Raw genomic sequence first — 16,787 nt, forward strand, 5'->3', positions numbered from 1 at the left:
TGCTTTGCCAGCTTAAATATTTGGTTTTCTGTACTGTTTTGAACATTGTTGTTTAGGGAATTCTGTTGAATTCTGCGGATTTAAATGTCACCAAGATAACGTTATCTAGCAGGATGACAAAGATTAGGTTTTGTTTGTAATTGCGAGAGTGACGTGACATGGAAGCATCAGGTAAAATGGGTAGGCCATCATTTTCCACTAAAAGTTTTTCAAGGTTATGGTACAATTTCCAGTTATTATTGCAAACAGAAACATTTTTGTAATTTTTTTAATAAATAGTAATATGTACTGTAAATATTAAATATACTCCGTATATTAAAGAAAATATTATTAAAAATATATATTTTTTTCCAACACGTGCACATACACTGGCAGCCAAAAGTTTGGAGTAATGTACAGATTTTGCTCTTATGGAAATAAACTGGTACTTTTATTCACCAAAGTGGCATTCAGCTGATCACGATGTATAGTCAGGACATTTATAATGTGAAAAATTACTATTACAATTTGACAAAAAAAATCAGAACTTTTTAAACTACTTCAAAGATTTCTCATAAAACAATCCTCCATGTGCAGCAATGACAGCTTTGCAGATCCTTGGCATTCTAGCTGTCAGTTTATCCAGATACTCAGGTGACATTTCACCCCACGCTTCCTGTAGCACTTGCCATAGATGTGGCTGTCTTGTTGGGCACTTCTCACACACCTTACAGTCTAGCTGATCCCACAAAATCTCAATGGGGTTAAGATCCATAATACTCTTTTCCAATTATCTGTTGTCCAATGTCTGTTTCTTTGCTCACTCTAATCTTTCCTTTTTGTTTTTCTGTTTCAAAAGTGTCTTTTTCTTTGCAATTCTCCCCATAAGGCCTGCACCCGAGTCTTCTCTTTACTGTTGTACATGAAACTGGTGTTGAGCGGGTAGAATTCAATGAAGCTGTAAGCAGAGGACATGTGAGGTGTCTATTTCTCAAACTAGAGACTCTGATGTACTTATCCTCTTGTTTATTTGTACATCTGGCCTTCCACATCTCTTTCTGTCCTTGTTAGAGCCAGTTGTCCTTTATCTTTGAAGACTGTAGTGTACACCTTTGTATGAAATCTTCAGTTTTCTGACAATTTCAAGCATTTTATAGCCTCCATTCCTCAAAACAATGATTGACTGATGAGTTTCTAGAGAAAGCCGTTTCTTTGCCATTTTTGACCTAATATTGACCTTAAGACATGCCAGTCTATTGCATACTGTGGCAACTCAAAAACAAACACAAAGACAATGTTAAGCTTCATTTAAAGAACCAAATAGCTTTAAACTGTGTTTGATATAATGGCAAGTGATTTTCTAGTACCAAATTTGCCATTTAGAATAATTACTCAAGTATAAGGTGTTGGAGTGATGGCTGCTGGAAATGGGGCCTGTCTAGATCTGATCAAAAATTACTTTTTCAAATAGTGATGGTGCTGTTTTTTACATCAGTAATATCCTGACTATACTTTGTGATCAGTTGAATGCCACTTTGGTGAATTAAAGTACTAATTTCCTTCAGAAACAGCTAAATCTGTACATTATTCCAAACTTTTGACCACCAGTGTATATTGAGTGTGTGTAAAGCACAAATTTGAACTACTATCCTGACTGAACCGGCAGAAAAAAAAAATTATAGTTAAGATCTGTTATAGCCTAGGCTAAAGGAGAAATGCGTGTACAAGAGTGTGTGTGCATGTTGGGGGCCTGACCTCATTGCCAAAGACCATCAGGTGGTGTGTGGTGATAAGGGATTTGAACACGACCACCCAGCTGGTGTTGGCGGTGCGCTCGAACAGCGTGTCGGCCAGCTGAGGGATGTTCACATTCATCTCATTGGTGCAGTGGATCAGATCTGGTGAGAGAGGGAGTTTAAGGAGGTCAGCGTGTTGATAAATCAAACTGTCAGCAATGCAGTGCATTTGTATGTGCCCTAAATAGTGGAACTAAAACAACCCAAACATTTTTCATTTGTTTTAACCCTTCTAGGTTCTCTTCCAAAAAAAATTGACCCTATTCATTTTAATACACATTCCTGGTCTTCTTGTGAACGGTTAATCAGTCTGTATTATTCTAAACAACAGAACTGTCACTTAATCTTATAGCAAAATGTAAAAAGTTGCTCCGCCTCTGAAAATGACTTTCCTTGTCAGCTGATGTCACCATGCCCTTTTAATTTTCAACTTGCCTCTCCAACCTCCCACCTGCCTCATAGAGAGCACTTCTCACAATCAATCAATTCCAAATGGATAAATTATAGACCTACATTTGTTTTCTCATTATAATTAACCTGTTTCACTCAAAAATATCAAATTACAGAAGTTAAAACACGTTGCCATTTTACTTTAATCTGAGCTTTTGGACTAACCAACGTCACATAGCGCTGGGTAGTCCAGATCACAGAAAAATCTCACTGGTCCAATCCCAATCCACGTAGCTATATATAGGCTAAACATCAAATGTGTTCTGATTGGCTTTGATTTTGTTGCTTTGTGGAAGCATTCTGCTTTCATTGAGAACAAACAAAAGTTATTTCACGCTAATATTACGCCTGGTAAAAAGTGTAAAAATCAAGTATACCCTCATACTTTGTTTGCCATAGTTACCAATTTAGCAACATCTAGTTTAGCTGACTAACGCATTTCTGGAAAAATTGGACAATATTTCCAACTGCTGGTTAGCGGTGTGGTTGGTGTTACGCTAAGGTGTCAGAGTTAGCATTCAGTCAGCGCTGATATTGTGCTTTATTAGGTCTTTGGCTGAACTCCACAGCCATCTGCGCTCTGAGAGAGAGAGAGAGAGAGAGAGAGAGAGAGAGAGAGAGAGAGAGAGAGAGAGAGAGAGAGAGAGAGAGAGAGAGAGAGAGAGAGAGAGATCCCTCAAGGCTTTCTCTACACCACAGACACTGCAAGACTCTTTCAGGGCTGCGGCTTATCATGCCATTCATGAAGCCTCCCACATACTGGAGCCCACCGAGGGTAAACACCACTGCTTGCCTCCTGGGAATCAGATTTGATGTAGCATAATCTTCAAAGTCGCTTATGATTTCTAAAATTAAAAGAAGATTCTTGACATCCTCCCTAGTTGCTCTCCTCGTCACATTCATTAAAGATCATGAGAGTAGTAGTGATGTCCGTAGTTCTTTTTGTATTTGCATGGAAAACAAGAAAGAAAACAAGTCAAGGGTTTGGAATGACATGTGGGTGAGTAAAAATGACAGAATATTCATTTTATGTTAAACGTTTCCTTTAATGAAAGGAGGCAAAAACAACTTTCAATTCTCACTTCAGACCATTTCAAAGAAACAAGAGTAATGCCCCAACTCACTGCCACCAATATTAGTGCGTAGTCTTTTGAAGTGGGGATGTGAAAATATGCTGCGTTCATTAACACAGCAAACATGGGTGGTCTGCAGAATGCCCTCTCTTTTACAGATAACATCCACCATTTAAACCTGCACAAAGGCCTGTCCATGTGACAACAAAAGACTTTTCAGAGCCAACACAAATTACCTGTTCTGAACATGACAGCTCTACGAACGCACGTCCACAGGGCTCTAACCAAGGATCAAAGCAAACAGACAGGAGACGGTGGAGTCAATGTTGGATGGTGTTAGCACCCTAAGTAAGGTACCTGAACACTGCTGGGTTTACAGTACACTGCCATACTTGAAGCCAACAAGCAGATTTGAAAATAAAAATAAAAATGAGAGATCTTTAATACTCTTTCTTAGGGTACGTTTACACGACAACGATGTACTAAAAACGGAAAAGTTTTTCCTTTGGGTTTTTGAAAAGTTTTGCGTACAGACGACAACGTTGTCAAAACGTTCCCCGTTCACACGGATCCGCGAAAACGACAAAACGCTGTATTATGCATGTCAGGCCTGTAGTTGGCGATGTCACTTTGTAAAGAAACACTACGCGCCTGGGTAAGTATTCTTCCACAGAGCGGTGAATACAAACTATGAAGATGGCGATTGCTGGTCGTAGTAGTGATGCAGTAAATCTACACTTTGCTGGAGAAGCGTCAATGAACTCAAAATCTTGAGCAGCACAAAGCACAAACCTGTAGTCCGCCATTGTAGTTTTGAATGTCTCGCGCGTTGTTTTGAAGTGCGCATGCCTACAGACTGAATTCTCAAGATTATTCAATAATCTCTGCTCATTTTTTCCATCACTTCATCTCCTGCCTTCTTCTGTATTCCCCCTGCTGACTCTTGGGCTGGTAGGAAAGTGAGTTAACATAACATGCTGTTGATGTTGACTGGTTTTTGATATCAGACAGAACTCTGATATATGGATATCTGCTGACGGAGAGAGAGGTCTTGTGTACACTGGATCTAACATGCATTTTCACTGCCTCATGTTTTCATATTCTAAGCGTATCATTGAATGCTGTACATGGCATCACTTCTCTGTCTATAGGCTATATACATAAGCGGTGGGTGAACGAATTGCAGGGTAAATGTACATCAAATAAATGTATAAATAAATAACATTTAAAATATAAATACATTTTTTCCCATCTGAATCCATACATTAATTTCAAGATTTTCAAATTGCAGGTTCTGCCTACTGTACAATGTTCACACTCCATACAAAACACTCTAGATTAATAAATTGTTGATTATTGTTATTTGCACAGACACCAGTATTCATATTGATAATTATACATCTCAAATTGATGTCTATCAATCCATCATTCTTTATATAACATGTGTGCATGACGTCATCGTTTTCACAAATTCGCGTTTTTGTATGTTTACACAGAGACGATAACGGCATTGTTTTCAAAAACGTGTACCTTGAAACCCGTTTTCAAAAGTTTGCGTTTTCAGGCCCCAAAACGCTGTTGTCGTGTAAACGAACAGCCAAAACGCATAAAAAGTTTTCCGTTATTAGTTGAAACCGTTGTTGTATATACGGCCCCTTAGTCAAGACCTACCCTGTTGGTCTCAGCCCATACTGCCTGTATCTATATCTTTCTAGAATGGAGATAGACATGATGGGGCTATAATGGTAACAAATGCAAACATGTGATGGTCATATGATGACCAGCAACAATATCCTCAAGTCATGTGACCTGCTCTTCCTCAAGAAGGGAGATTGGAATCTGGGGCCGGATTCACAAAATTTTAAAAGGTTTGTAATAAGGTTTCTGAATATAAACATTGACGTTTAAGAATAATAATAAAAAAAGATATGCAAAAACAAACACACACACACACACACACACACACGACACAGGAGGTTACCCCATGTGACTCTACCCTCCCTAGCAACCGGGCCGATTTGTTCGCTTAGGAGACCTGGCTGGAGTCACTCAGCACACCCTGGATTTGAACTCGCGACTCCAGAGGTGGTACGAACAAAATATTCGTAATTTTTTAAAGAAAATAATAGATACAAATTTTATTCTTTAGAATGTTTGGAGAATTCGGCCGCTAAACGCATTAGGTACATTTGGAATAGCACACAAATATACTATTTAGCATACTGCATATGCCAAAACATACAGTATATGACAGAGCACACTGTACTTAGTACTCTATCCCACAATAAAAATGCACTTGGCTTGACCTTCGATGTTCATTGAGCAAAATGAACCAGATCCAATTACATCCACAATTTTTTGCATCTTTTCTCAGACTCATTGATTGATTTTCTCAACCAGAAGTAGGGCTGTCACAATTATGAAATTTGTCTGACAATTAATTGTCAAACAAATAATTGCAATTATGATGATTAATTGTCTGTTTTAGGGCTGTGGAGTTTAATTGTCATATACTGTATGTTATGTCAAAAATGGTTTTATATTCATTTGATTGAAGTTTTAATGAATTAATTTTTAGACACCATTATGATCAAATTAAATGAAACTTTGAATACAAAATTCCAAAACACACAGAATAGAACAGAAAACAGAATTTGTAATAATTATAATATTTTTGTTTACCTATGAAATTGAGATTTTTCACCATTGATAATATCATTTGAGTTACAGTTGCTGTAACAACTTAAGTCAGCAGGTCAGCTCTCTTGATTTTGTTTACAGTAGGGGTGTGCAGCGAAGCCATTATCTGTATTTGTATTTGTTCATATGACAAAATTATCTGTCGCTGTATACGGATAGAACCGGGTGTGGACGGGGCTTAAACTGGAAGTGCGTTAAAACTCAATGAAACGGGCATTTTTAAATGTTACTATTACTGTTACTCTTACTTTTATAGATTCTATTAATAAAATATGCCTTGGTGTATGCCTTTTCATAATAATAGCCTAATAATAATAATAAAATTATTATTATTATTATACAATTATTTAATTAAATTATTATTTTTTCTTACCAGATGGAACTGAATTTGTTGGCCACATTAACTGTGGAATATGTTGTTAACTTTGGTTTCTCCTGGTATTTCAGATATTAATATCTGCCTGAAACAGAATTTTCGTTCATCTGTTCATGTATAACAACATTATTCTGGAGGCAGGAGGTGTCAAGCACACATTTTTCAGTGAATAATAAATACAAATTCAAGCATTAAAAGAAGTATAATAAATCAATATAGCCTACAAACAGTTAAACAGTTATCTTAGTTAACATTACACTTGACAAGCTCCAGATGCGCACAATTTACAGAGACCACGGACATCCGATCTGAAATCACACCGCACGCATTTTCATTTCAAGGTTTACACTTTAGAAATACTGGCTACACAGATTCATAAATTCTTTGTAATTTAGAATATATTCATTTATCATTGTCGCTTTATGCTTGTGTTGCTTGGATTATCAGTCAAACTAATACTTTTTATATTATTCGGATGAATCCGTTATTCGTTTTAAGTCATTAATCGTGCCATTCCGAATAGGGTATTCGGCATCGGGCACATCCCTAGTTTACAGTGATTTTTTTTATACAGCCTACAGTTTTTTTCTGTGAAATTAGTATTTTTTTGTATAATTTTGTGACCGCTTAAAATGACTTATTTTTTATTATGATGTCTTTTGAGTAAAAGTTGCTGTAACAAACACGCTGTCCTCAACACAGTCTCACAGTTTTGTATTTGAAAACTGCAACATTACAAAAAAATAAAAACCGGTACCGGTACTCGTAATTAAAATAAAGTATCGGTACTCATACTCGGTCTCCAAAATTTTTTATCAGGACAGCCATACTTCACACAGTATTCAGTAAGTAGTAAACCATTCCATTCCAAAAACAGCCCCTTTTTTCATCTAGACCAGCCTAAACATTAAGATAGCTGCACAGATGTCCATTTCTGATCAGCCAATCACTTCAGTCAAAATTGGGGGCAATAAAATGTAAATCTTAACCTAATTATACAATAAAAGAACCACAATGTGCTGACATTTATGTGCATTATCTGAAATGACTGGAGGGTAAATAATGCTGTCACAAGTCAAAATGTGCAGTGGCAGTGTTCTTCTAGATTAATATTTTACTAACTTTGTTTGCTTTCATAAAATATATAGAAGGAAAAGGCTCATGTGTTTACTTCTAAACATAGGGATAACAGATAAATACTATGAAAAAACAAGTTACCTATACAGTACATTTAATGACGACTGTCTTAAATACTCATTCATACACTGACCTAGCTTTTGAGACATGCAAAACAACACCACTAAATGTCTGTTTCCTTGTAGTTGCATAATGTATTTGCAAACCATATGAAGCATCATTACCAGGAGAGCATGACTAACATCAATAATTAACCAGGAAAACTTTTGGTTGTCAAAGAACTGTTGATTTCAAAAGGACATTGATCTCAGTGTTAGCAATGGGTTGGGGCTGCATACGGGCATACACACACTACCAAACATTTGGACACACCTAACTGAATTTGTTTCTCACTATCTTAAACTTTTGATATAAAGCCTTAGCCTTACTCTTAAAGCTTGAAATTAGTTTTCAAGACAAATATAAGCTGTGCCTCTATAAATTACTTTACAAAACTGAGGAAGTAAAAACAACCAAGAAGTGCCCAGCGCACATAGGAAATCCCTCTAAAACCATCACAACAAACCAGCCTAACCAGCTTGGCCAGGCCTGGAGATCTGCTAACCATCTTCAACTGGTTTGAGCCATTTTATCAGCAGGGGTCAATAAGCAATAACATGTCCCTAGCCTTCTGAAGCCATTCTCATGGAGAAGGACAGGAGAACAGTGTTGAACCAACTTCCTACAGTTCAAGACAGGAAACTGAATCAACACAAATTGCCAAAACACTCAATCACAAAACAGGCTGATGACTGAGATATTTAGACTCTCTGGCCTTTGAAGTTAGGGGGCAGGATGCAACGAGACAGACCGAGAAACAGGCTGATAAAAATGGACTGAAAAGCAGGCAGAAACAAACATTGATGGAGGAGAGTGAGACAAATGAGTATATTTCGCCATCAGGGCTCTGTTCCACTTCAGGCAGAGACATTTGTGAGGGCAGAGGACAGGAAACCATTATGTGAATGATTGCTCCCCTGATTCTAAGGCGTTAACTCGCTGGCAGATAGAAGACAGCAACCTGCTCTGCATCGCTTAAACACAGTCAACAAAGGCTTTTGACTGTATCTGCAGCCTATACTGAATGGATAGTGAAAGACCAATACTATGGCTCAAATGCAACACCAAAAAACACTAATGACCTTTAGCTTTCAAATATTATGTACAAATATTTAAATGACTTGAAAGTTTCTTCATACAAAAACATGTGGTTAACATGTGTCCAAAGCAACAACCATGACAAAAAAATGCCACACCTACAGAGTGCATTCACAGAGCTCACTGGCCAGAGGAAGAAGAACATAACTGAGCTGGAATGCAGACCCTACTTCACAGCACTCTAGAATCCAGAGAATGCAGAGGAAATGGAGGTAGAGTAAGAAATAAAGCAAACATGTAGAAAAAAAAAAAAGAGGGAGAGCGAAGATGACAGCTGCATCGAAATCAGGGAAACACGCTACTTAAAATGCAACTTAGATGCCAGAAAAATCACTGTGAACTTGTAAACTATCATAAAATCCAATATTCAGTAGACAGGAAGTCTTCACTAAAGTAAGGAACAGCTGCTGATGGTATACAGGGCCTTAACTACTGAATGAGACACTGATGAACTTGCAAAGTTATAAACTTTTTGATAAAACAACAAGCCCCAAACATGACACATTTTATATCCCATTGATGAACACATTCTATTTAGTTTCTTCAACGGTTGTCATTATCCAGACAAAAACCAAACAACTACAAACCTTAACAGTGTCTTAACTGGGCATTATGCAAAAAGCTTACAGCGACAAGCAATTATTTCGGTCCACAGGTGCGTAACGTGGCACAATCCAACATAATCTCTCAGGAAGCCTGTATGTTGTTTCTGACAGTTCCAGTACACTAGGATTGGCCACATTATGTCGAGTCAGTGACAAGCGGCATCTCCTATCAGACATTTCTGCATCGGCTCAAACATGTTTACCTTCCCCTGTGGCACGACCAGAAGCGCATTGCGTCAGCAGCATGGGAGACCAGGGTTCAGATCCCCATTGAAACCTTGACGTAATAGTGCTGGTAATCAGTGATGAGCACCATTCAGAGGTTGCATTTTTCCCTCTAACATTAATGTTCCCTCTACTGATGGTTAGGTTTACTTTTAGGGTTGGGGGGTAACAGTTCATAAAATATACAATCATCTTTACTGTGTTACAGCCTGTACAGCTGAAAACAACTCACTTTTGGCACCCTCTGTTGAGATTTCATCCTAAAATGAGAGCTCACATGTGTCCATACGCCCAGCAACACTTACCGCTGTGGCCACTGGGGACATGGTTTCACATTTCAGTGAGCTCACTCCCGAGGTAACAAATACTGCCGCTTGAGTCCAGCACGTCAGTCTACAGATGCCAAAAGCACCCTTTGGCATCTGTATCCGACTCAAGCCGAGGGCAGTCTAAAAGGGAGGTGTCACTGCCAATATTCGGATAGTATTGCGTGTGTTTAACCGCAATATGTTTTATTATACTTATAAATATATTAGTGTGTTTATATTACATGAACGTGTCGATTATTTAAGATCCCCTAACTAAACCCCATTCCTGAACCTAACCAACTATCAACAATATAAATCATGAATGAGGTTTCATGTTTCACATCGTTGACAAATGGTTAGGTTTAGGGATGGGGTTGGGTAAATTTAGTAACAATAAGTTAAATTTACATTGCACAATTTTTTAGATATTTTTAAGCACCCGACCCCACCATTATGCCTAAACCTAACCAATTATCAACAATATTAAAGACATAAGCAGATAAAAGTACAGCCACAATCATTTATTTAAAATAAAAATGATACAAAAGGCACTAGAATAATTCCAAACCATACGATAGCATTGTGTGAGGAACAGAGTGAATCTGAATTCCCTCCGTGAAGGCAGCACCATCCAATACACATCTCATTCAAAAGATACATCTGAACTTGTGCTCATTGTAATCGGTCACAAGACACGCAAGAACAAATGGTGTTTGACGTCGTGCTGATGCATTCTCGTAACGGTGATTTTTGAATTTGTTGTTACTAGAACGAGTCGAGAGTTGAATGTGTACGGCGAACGCTGGGGGAACCGCGAAATAACTTACATTTGGGTCTGTTCTTCACACAAAGAGATCGGAATGCATGGAATACAACCAGAACGGAACAGGTCACTTCAGCAGAGCAGAATGTGTCTATAAAACAATGATTTAGTCATTAACCACAGTAAAATAATACATGTTGCTGATTAAACTTTACCATTGTGAATAAACGTGGCTGATTTCAAACTGATTTAAAAATCATACCCCAACATATGTCAGAATAACAAAATTCTACCCCAACATATAATTTGACAATGATAAAAATCTGATTCCCTTTGCGTCAGTCTTTGACGGCGAATGTTTGTCATTGAAAGCAAAGTGCTTGCCGGATGCGTCGGAATCTGACGCCAAAGGGTGCTTTTGGCGTCTGTAGATTGACCCGCTGGGCTCTTGTACAAGCGCCAGTATTTGACACTTCAGGAGTGAGAACAGGTTGGATTACAGCTAAAGCTGGCACCACACTATCAGACTGCAAACACCTCGATTTTAGCATGGGTGTCACACATGCAGACTGCTAAGATCTCGCTTTTAGTTGGAGGTATGACACACCTGTAGGGTTGCAGAGTGGTGACAAAGAGACCAACTCACTGCAACTTTCCCTCTCTATTCCCTGTCATATGGCGCTCTAGGATGATTCATGGAGAAACTTTATCTTGTGAAAGTGCGTGATTGTGTATTTATTTATCTCCTCGAGGCGTGCGGTAGAACGTGCATGTCCGTTTGCAGCTTTCAGTGAGTAAAGAAATGACATAAAAACAGACTGTTGGGCCTCGCTTTCTGATTTTATTAGTTGTTTTAGTGTAAGAGAAAAAGGCAGGAAAAACACTTGATGACAGAATCAATACGGATTACAATCAGAGTTTGTGATGATGCGCAGCTAAATGTGATCGCAGATGAAAATGTTCAGATCAGCTTGACGTCGGTCACTTGAGAACACAAGCAAGCCTGATGAGCTTTTTCACTTTTTGAAGCCATTAACTCAGCAGGGAGTCCCGATGGTCAAGTGATTAACGACCTTCTGCTGGAAGACGCTAATGCGTGCTCCAGCTCTCATCTAGTGGCCGGCGAATATGTAAATGAAGCGCATACCTGAAGACCACTGGAATAATCAGCTAGTGTGGCGTTGAGTTAAAGAAAAGACAATCTACTGTTTCAAGTTTCACTGTGAGATCGGTCTGCACAATCACAGACAATTAGAAGACATTAATGTTTAATGTACGTTTATGATTTTACATGGATTTACATGGAAGAGATGGCTTTCACCGCTTATCACTTTGTAAAACCTGATTAGGACACTGTGTACGCTAATTTTTCCTTTTCTCAAACGACCTTTTAAAAGAAACATGAAACATAGGACTAAAATGACCTTAAAGAGTTAAGCACAAGCGGACACTTATCTTTTAAGGTCATTGCTAAACCTATGAATAAAGTGGTTAAAGAGATGAATGACAATAGAGAGAACACAAATCATTTTTATTTCAATGCACATTTATTTATTTCAAACATTATTTCAATACACTACTTGGACTGATTCCCCACTGGAATTTTCCATATTGACATTTGAAATGATGTAACATGTTTGTTGTGAGAACTAACTCCGATTAGACTTGAGGAGTTTTGACTCATGAATTTCCCCTGATCCAGACTGCTCTTGATAGAAGGGCAACTATGCTCTGCTATCTGTGAGAATCTCCCATTTAATTAGTTCCTGATATTTCTCTGATTTACGGAATAACTTCCTGTTGGCCATTTACATTACGAATAGTTGGCGACCTACAAGAATGCAGGAAGCTTCTTCAACAGGTCCACCGGGTTCATCCAGGACACAAAGACACTTTGCAGTCTCGCCTGTTAAGTTTGGGAGGTCAACGTGAGCAGGAGTGCCGATCTAAAACCGGACAACTCTGCAGTTAGAACAGTGCAAAAAAATAAATAAAATTAAAACAGCAGTGCAAAACTGATCCTACAGCTCTGAGACACCTGGTGAGTGTTGGCCCTTGCTGAACACCATGCTCTGGTTTATGCCCTAATTTATGTGTCATTACTCAAAAAGTTGTTAGGAGGGTGTCGTAACCTCCCTTTCTCTGCAGTATTTGGGTTGTAGTGATGGGTTATGTAATATTTGATCACTTAAAACCTGTAAAGTAAAGAGGCACTTATCTAATGACATACAGGGATCAATAATTTAGAAAATGAAGTCAAGTAAAACCATTGTGTAAAAAAAATTAAGAGCAAGGCTTAAGTAAGGTCCTGAAAAGTCTCATTCACTAATAATTCAGTCTAAGTACACATAAGTGCGCAGAATGGGTTTTCACATGAAATTAATACTGATACCTACTACACGCCTACTATACAGTTTTACTCTCAATCTAATGCTGAGAAATTTTGATTTTTATAAACGAGGTAGTGTGTTCCCACAGTTAGTAATCAGCATATTACAAGTCCAAACCATTTATCAAAATTTTTTTTGCGAGTGTGGTTTAAGTTGGTTCTAAATTTTTTAAAAAAGCACAAATTTTTTTGAAAAAATAAATAAAGTTTAAGTACTCATAGATGAATCATGGGTGAAAATTTTTGTATAACAGGTTTTACACTCTTTTATATGACCCACTGAAATGAAAACTGTATTGGTCTCCATTCACATACAGCAGGACAGAGTCAGCACTCTTTCTGGATGACTGTCATTTGATGCCTTTCAGGTCACATGCTACATACTGCTTTCCTACACAGGTACAGACGCACATACAACTCAACAGCCGCTCGCATGATTTGCAGTGGATCACTGCCAAAGTGATCTGACACCATAAAACGGCACAGAGGGGTCACTTTGTTGCAGCAGATGGCATTTTATGGGTGTTGTAACCACACAACAGGAGCAAACAGGCTGATGGGATGAGAAAGCTCAAAAGGTATATGATACGCTCAACACTCCACATGATGACACGCTCCACCTGCTTTCCAACCCCATAACCTCAACCTACATTTCAGTTCTTTCGGTATAGGCACACAGACACAACACCGAGGCTCTGGGCTGGTTCAGACTGTCATTTCTGTGCCTGCAACCTAGAAACTGGGACTTATATTAAGCGGATACGGATACTACAACAGGAACAGCAATCAAGAAGAGAGCACTTTAATCAACGATTACAACAATGGACTGATCCCATTTTCCCATCTGACAGTTCATCAGACAGGATGCATTTCATGTCCTGAATAATTTCAGCAATAATGGGGCAGCCAAACTATGCCAGAGATAAACATACTTCGAAACAACTGTCTGTTGCAGTTAGGGAAGCACAATGAGGAATGGAAATATTTTCAAATTTGACTAGTCGTGGGTTGCCTTAAAGAGTCAACTAATCGGTCTTAAGGAAGCGTTGTACAATTAGGCTGGTTTTGGTTCACCTGACCCCAGATGAACATATATTTTAAGAGGTTTCTACATAAGATGCATTATTGCATAAATAAAAAAACTAGATGGTGTGCAATAGAATGGAACAGAACACTGGGGTCTCAAGACACTTTTAATAGTTTAACTTGACACGGCATCTAAAAAGCGCAACTCTCATGGCATGAGACGCTTTAAAAAGTTGTGACGCAATGGCCAAAGACATCCATCTGCATGTGTATAGCTCTCATGGTGGAGCATCTAAGGGGATTAATTTAAAGATGAAACTTCTCAGAGAGAGCTATGCCAATACTGCACAAAGTGTCTAATTGCATGCTGGCTAAAGTCGCTCTAATTATAAACTTAACTTAAATAATAATAATAATACAAATAATCAAGTAGGCCTAGTAGGTTGTTGGACAACTAGTCAACTAGTTGGCCACCATAACCCATTCCTATTGCATGGAGTTGATAATTAGGGCTGTCGACATAACGCGTTAATTTAGTGTGATTAATTAAAAAACAATTCTATTGTGTTAATGAAATCAATTAATCATGCCCCCAAGGCACTGATGCATAATAAATTCCATAATAAAAGAACAGATTTACCTAACATGAGCATTTTAAGCTTGAAATACATTGGTTTTTACAATCCACGCCAATAGGTGGCAGCGTGCCTCAACAAACCTCACAAGCAGCGCAGTCACTGAATGAGAACCGCTCACAGTGGAAGCACAACAGGTGGGCGAAGCGCAACAGAATACAGGAATCTTGACACAATTTTCAAAGTTTCCACTACTTTTCACTTGACACAGCATCCTAAAAATGCAGCGTTTATGACACTGAACAATAGTGAGCCGCTCCAAACGTGTCCGTCTAAGGCATGCACATGTACTTAGAGTGACAATTAAAAACAGCGAAGACGGAAGGCAAGAATGCGTACTGTGAGAACTGGACACATTGACGAACTCAATTAAAAACAGATGTCAACTGTTGGCTTGTTCAATGATATGATGATAAAACAAACAATCTATTGAGTTTTTAAGACACTTTATGTACTGTCTAATCAATTCTTTATTCATCTGCCACAATAATGCAATTTATTTCAAACTGAATATCAATCGATATATTTGATTTATTATAGGCCCTACATATTATATTTAAATTACTATGCATTATTTATATAAATTCTCTTTATTTTGGGGGCCTTTCTCAGCATATAATTATGCATGCATTTAATTGCATTTAGTTCGATATGTAATGTAATTAATTCAATTACAATTTTTGATCGACTGACAGCCCTATTATAAAGCTAATGCAAAGCACATAATTACTTCCAAATCAATTCAGGCACCTCAGTTTCCTTGGTAGCTAGCTAGGAGTGGCTGTATGTCTCAGAACCACAAACAAAAAGTGTGTCTGTGTGCCATTTATTCTCAGAAGATTGTAAAAAGTATCTATTATATTGCAGAACTGACTCATATGAATGAGCGCCCAGAATAAACCTTGATCGCACAGAACATGCTTACACAGCACTGGGGGCATGGAAGGCCAGCCAAAACAACTTCAACAAGTCGTGGAAATACAACAATTGAAGGACTGGCGTTGGTATTGTTAGTGTGTGATCACCTTTCATTAGACCAGACAGCTAATCAGTAGTTCCAATCTCTTATGGTGAATAAATCCACTAATGTAATTCCAAAATAACCAGTTTACTTACACCAAACCATTATCAAATGACATGACGTTGTGTACGCCCCGTATTTAAATTCAAGAGCCATTTTTTAGAACTTCGACACAACAGAGTATGTAAAATCTAAAGTTCAATCTAACAACATACACGGATTACACACACACACACATCGAAAACTTCCAATTACACCAAATGCAGAACTTAGAAAGTCCCATTTAAAACATAGGTCCCATTTTAATGTATTCGAACAATAACATGAATGTGAACTTCATTCCATTTGGTAATTAGCTAAATGCTACTTGTTTAACATGGAATACACACTAAAGCCTGACTGACTTAAAGTTGTCAGTGTCAGATGACCAGAATTAGATCCCTATATAAGGACATAAAAGGATGTAAATGGCACCTGTTGTTCCACAACGGGTGATCTAACCCTCTGGAACAGCGATTTTTGCTACAAAGCAAAAAGAGAGTGAGAAAATACTTTTCTTCTTTTTTTAAATCAAACTTTTAAAATCAAAGGGTTTGTTCACCAAAAAAAATAGAAGAAAAAAAAAAGAAAAAAATGATCATTTACTAACCCTCATCTTGTCCCGAACCCATATGACTTTTTTTTTTCTTCCTTCTATGCAACAAGAAGAGATGTTAGGCAGAATTTCAGCCTTTCACTTTTCAGTCCCCATTCACTTTCATTTTAGACTGTAAAAAAATGTGCAATACAAGTGAATGGTGACTTAGGCTAACATTCTGCCTAACATCTCAAGAAGAAGATTATATGGGTTTGGAACTCAAGAGAGTCTGCGTAAATGATGAATTACTTCTCATTTTTGGGTGAAATGCCCCTTTAATTCAATAAATATCAAAACACTTGGCTTGAGTACAAAGGATTTTGTGGTTAACTGAAATTAAAATATCAGCAGCGTTATTGTTTTTTTACTAAAACAATTTCCCAAACCAAAACATGAAGCATCGTGGAAACAATTGGTGGACATTTATCAGGCAGCTGCTCATTTCAGGGATAAGGGTAGATCATGAGGAA

General features: G+C 37.9%; 1 protein-coding gene across 17 annotated transcripts in view; it reads right to left on the reverse strand.

The window, feature by feature from the left end:
• Positions 1–16,787, reverse strand: part of LOC127432513 (phosphatidylinositol-binding clathrin assembly protein-like) — a 52,595-nt gene that overhangs the window by 32,308 nt on the left and 3,500 nt on the right. For all 17 annotated transcript variants that reach the window (XM_051683695.1, XM_051683700.1, XM_051683694.1 and 14 more), the window contains exon 3: positions 1,735–1,877. In XM_051683695.1, coding sequence (XP_051539655.1) covers positions 1,735–1,877 — 143 coding nt within the window. The remainder of the gene's footprint in view (positions 1–1,734; positions 1,878–16,787) is intronic.

This window comes from Myxocyprinus asiaticus, chromosome 42 (genome assembly GCF_019703515.2).
Source record: "Myxocyprinus asiaticus isolate MX2 ecotype Aquarium Trade chromosome 42, UBuf_Myxa_2, whole genome shotgun sequence".
In the NCBI taxonomy this organism is placed as follows: domain Eukaryota; kingdom Metazoa; phylum Chordata; class Actinopteri; order Cypriniformes; family Catostomidae; genus Myxocyprinus; species Myxocyprinus asiaticus.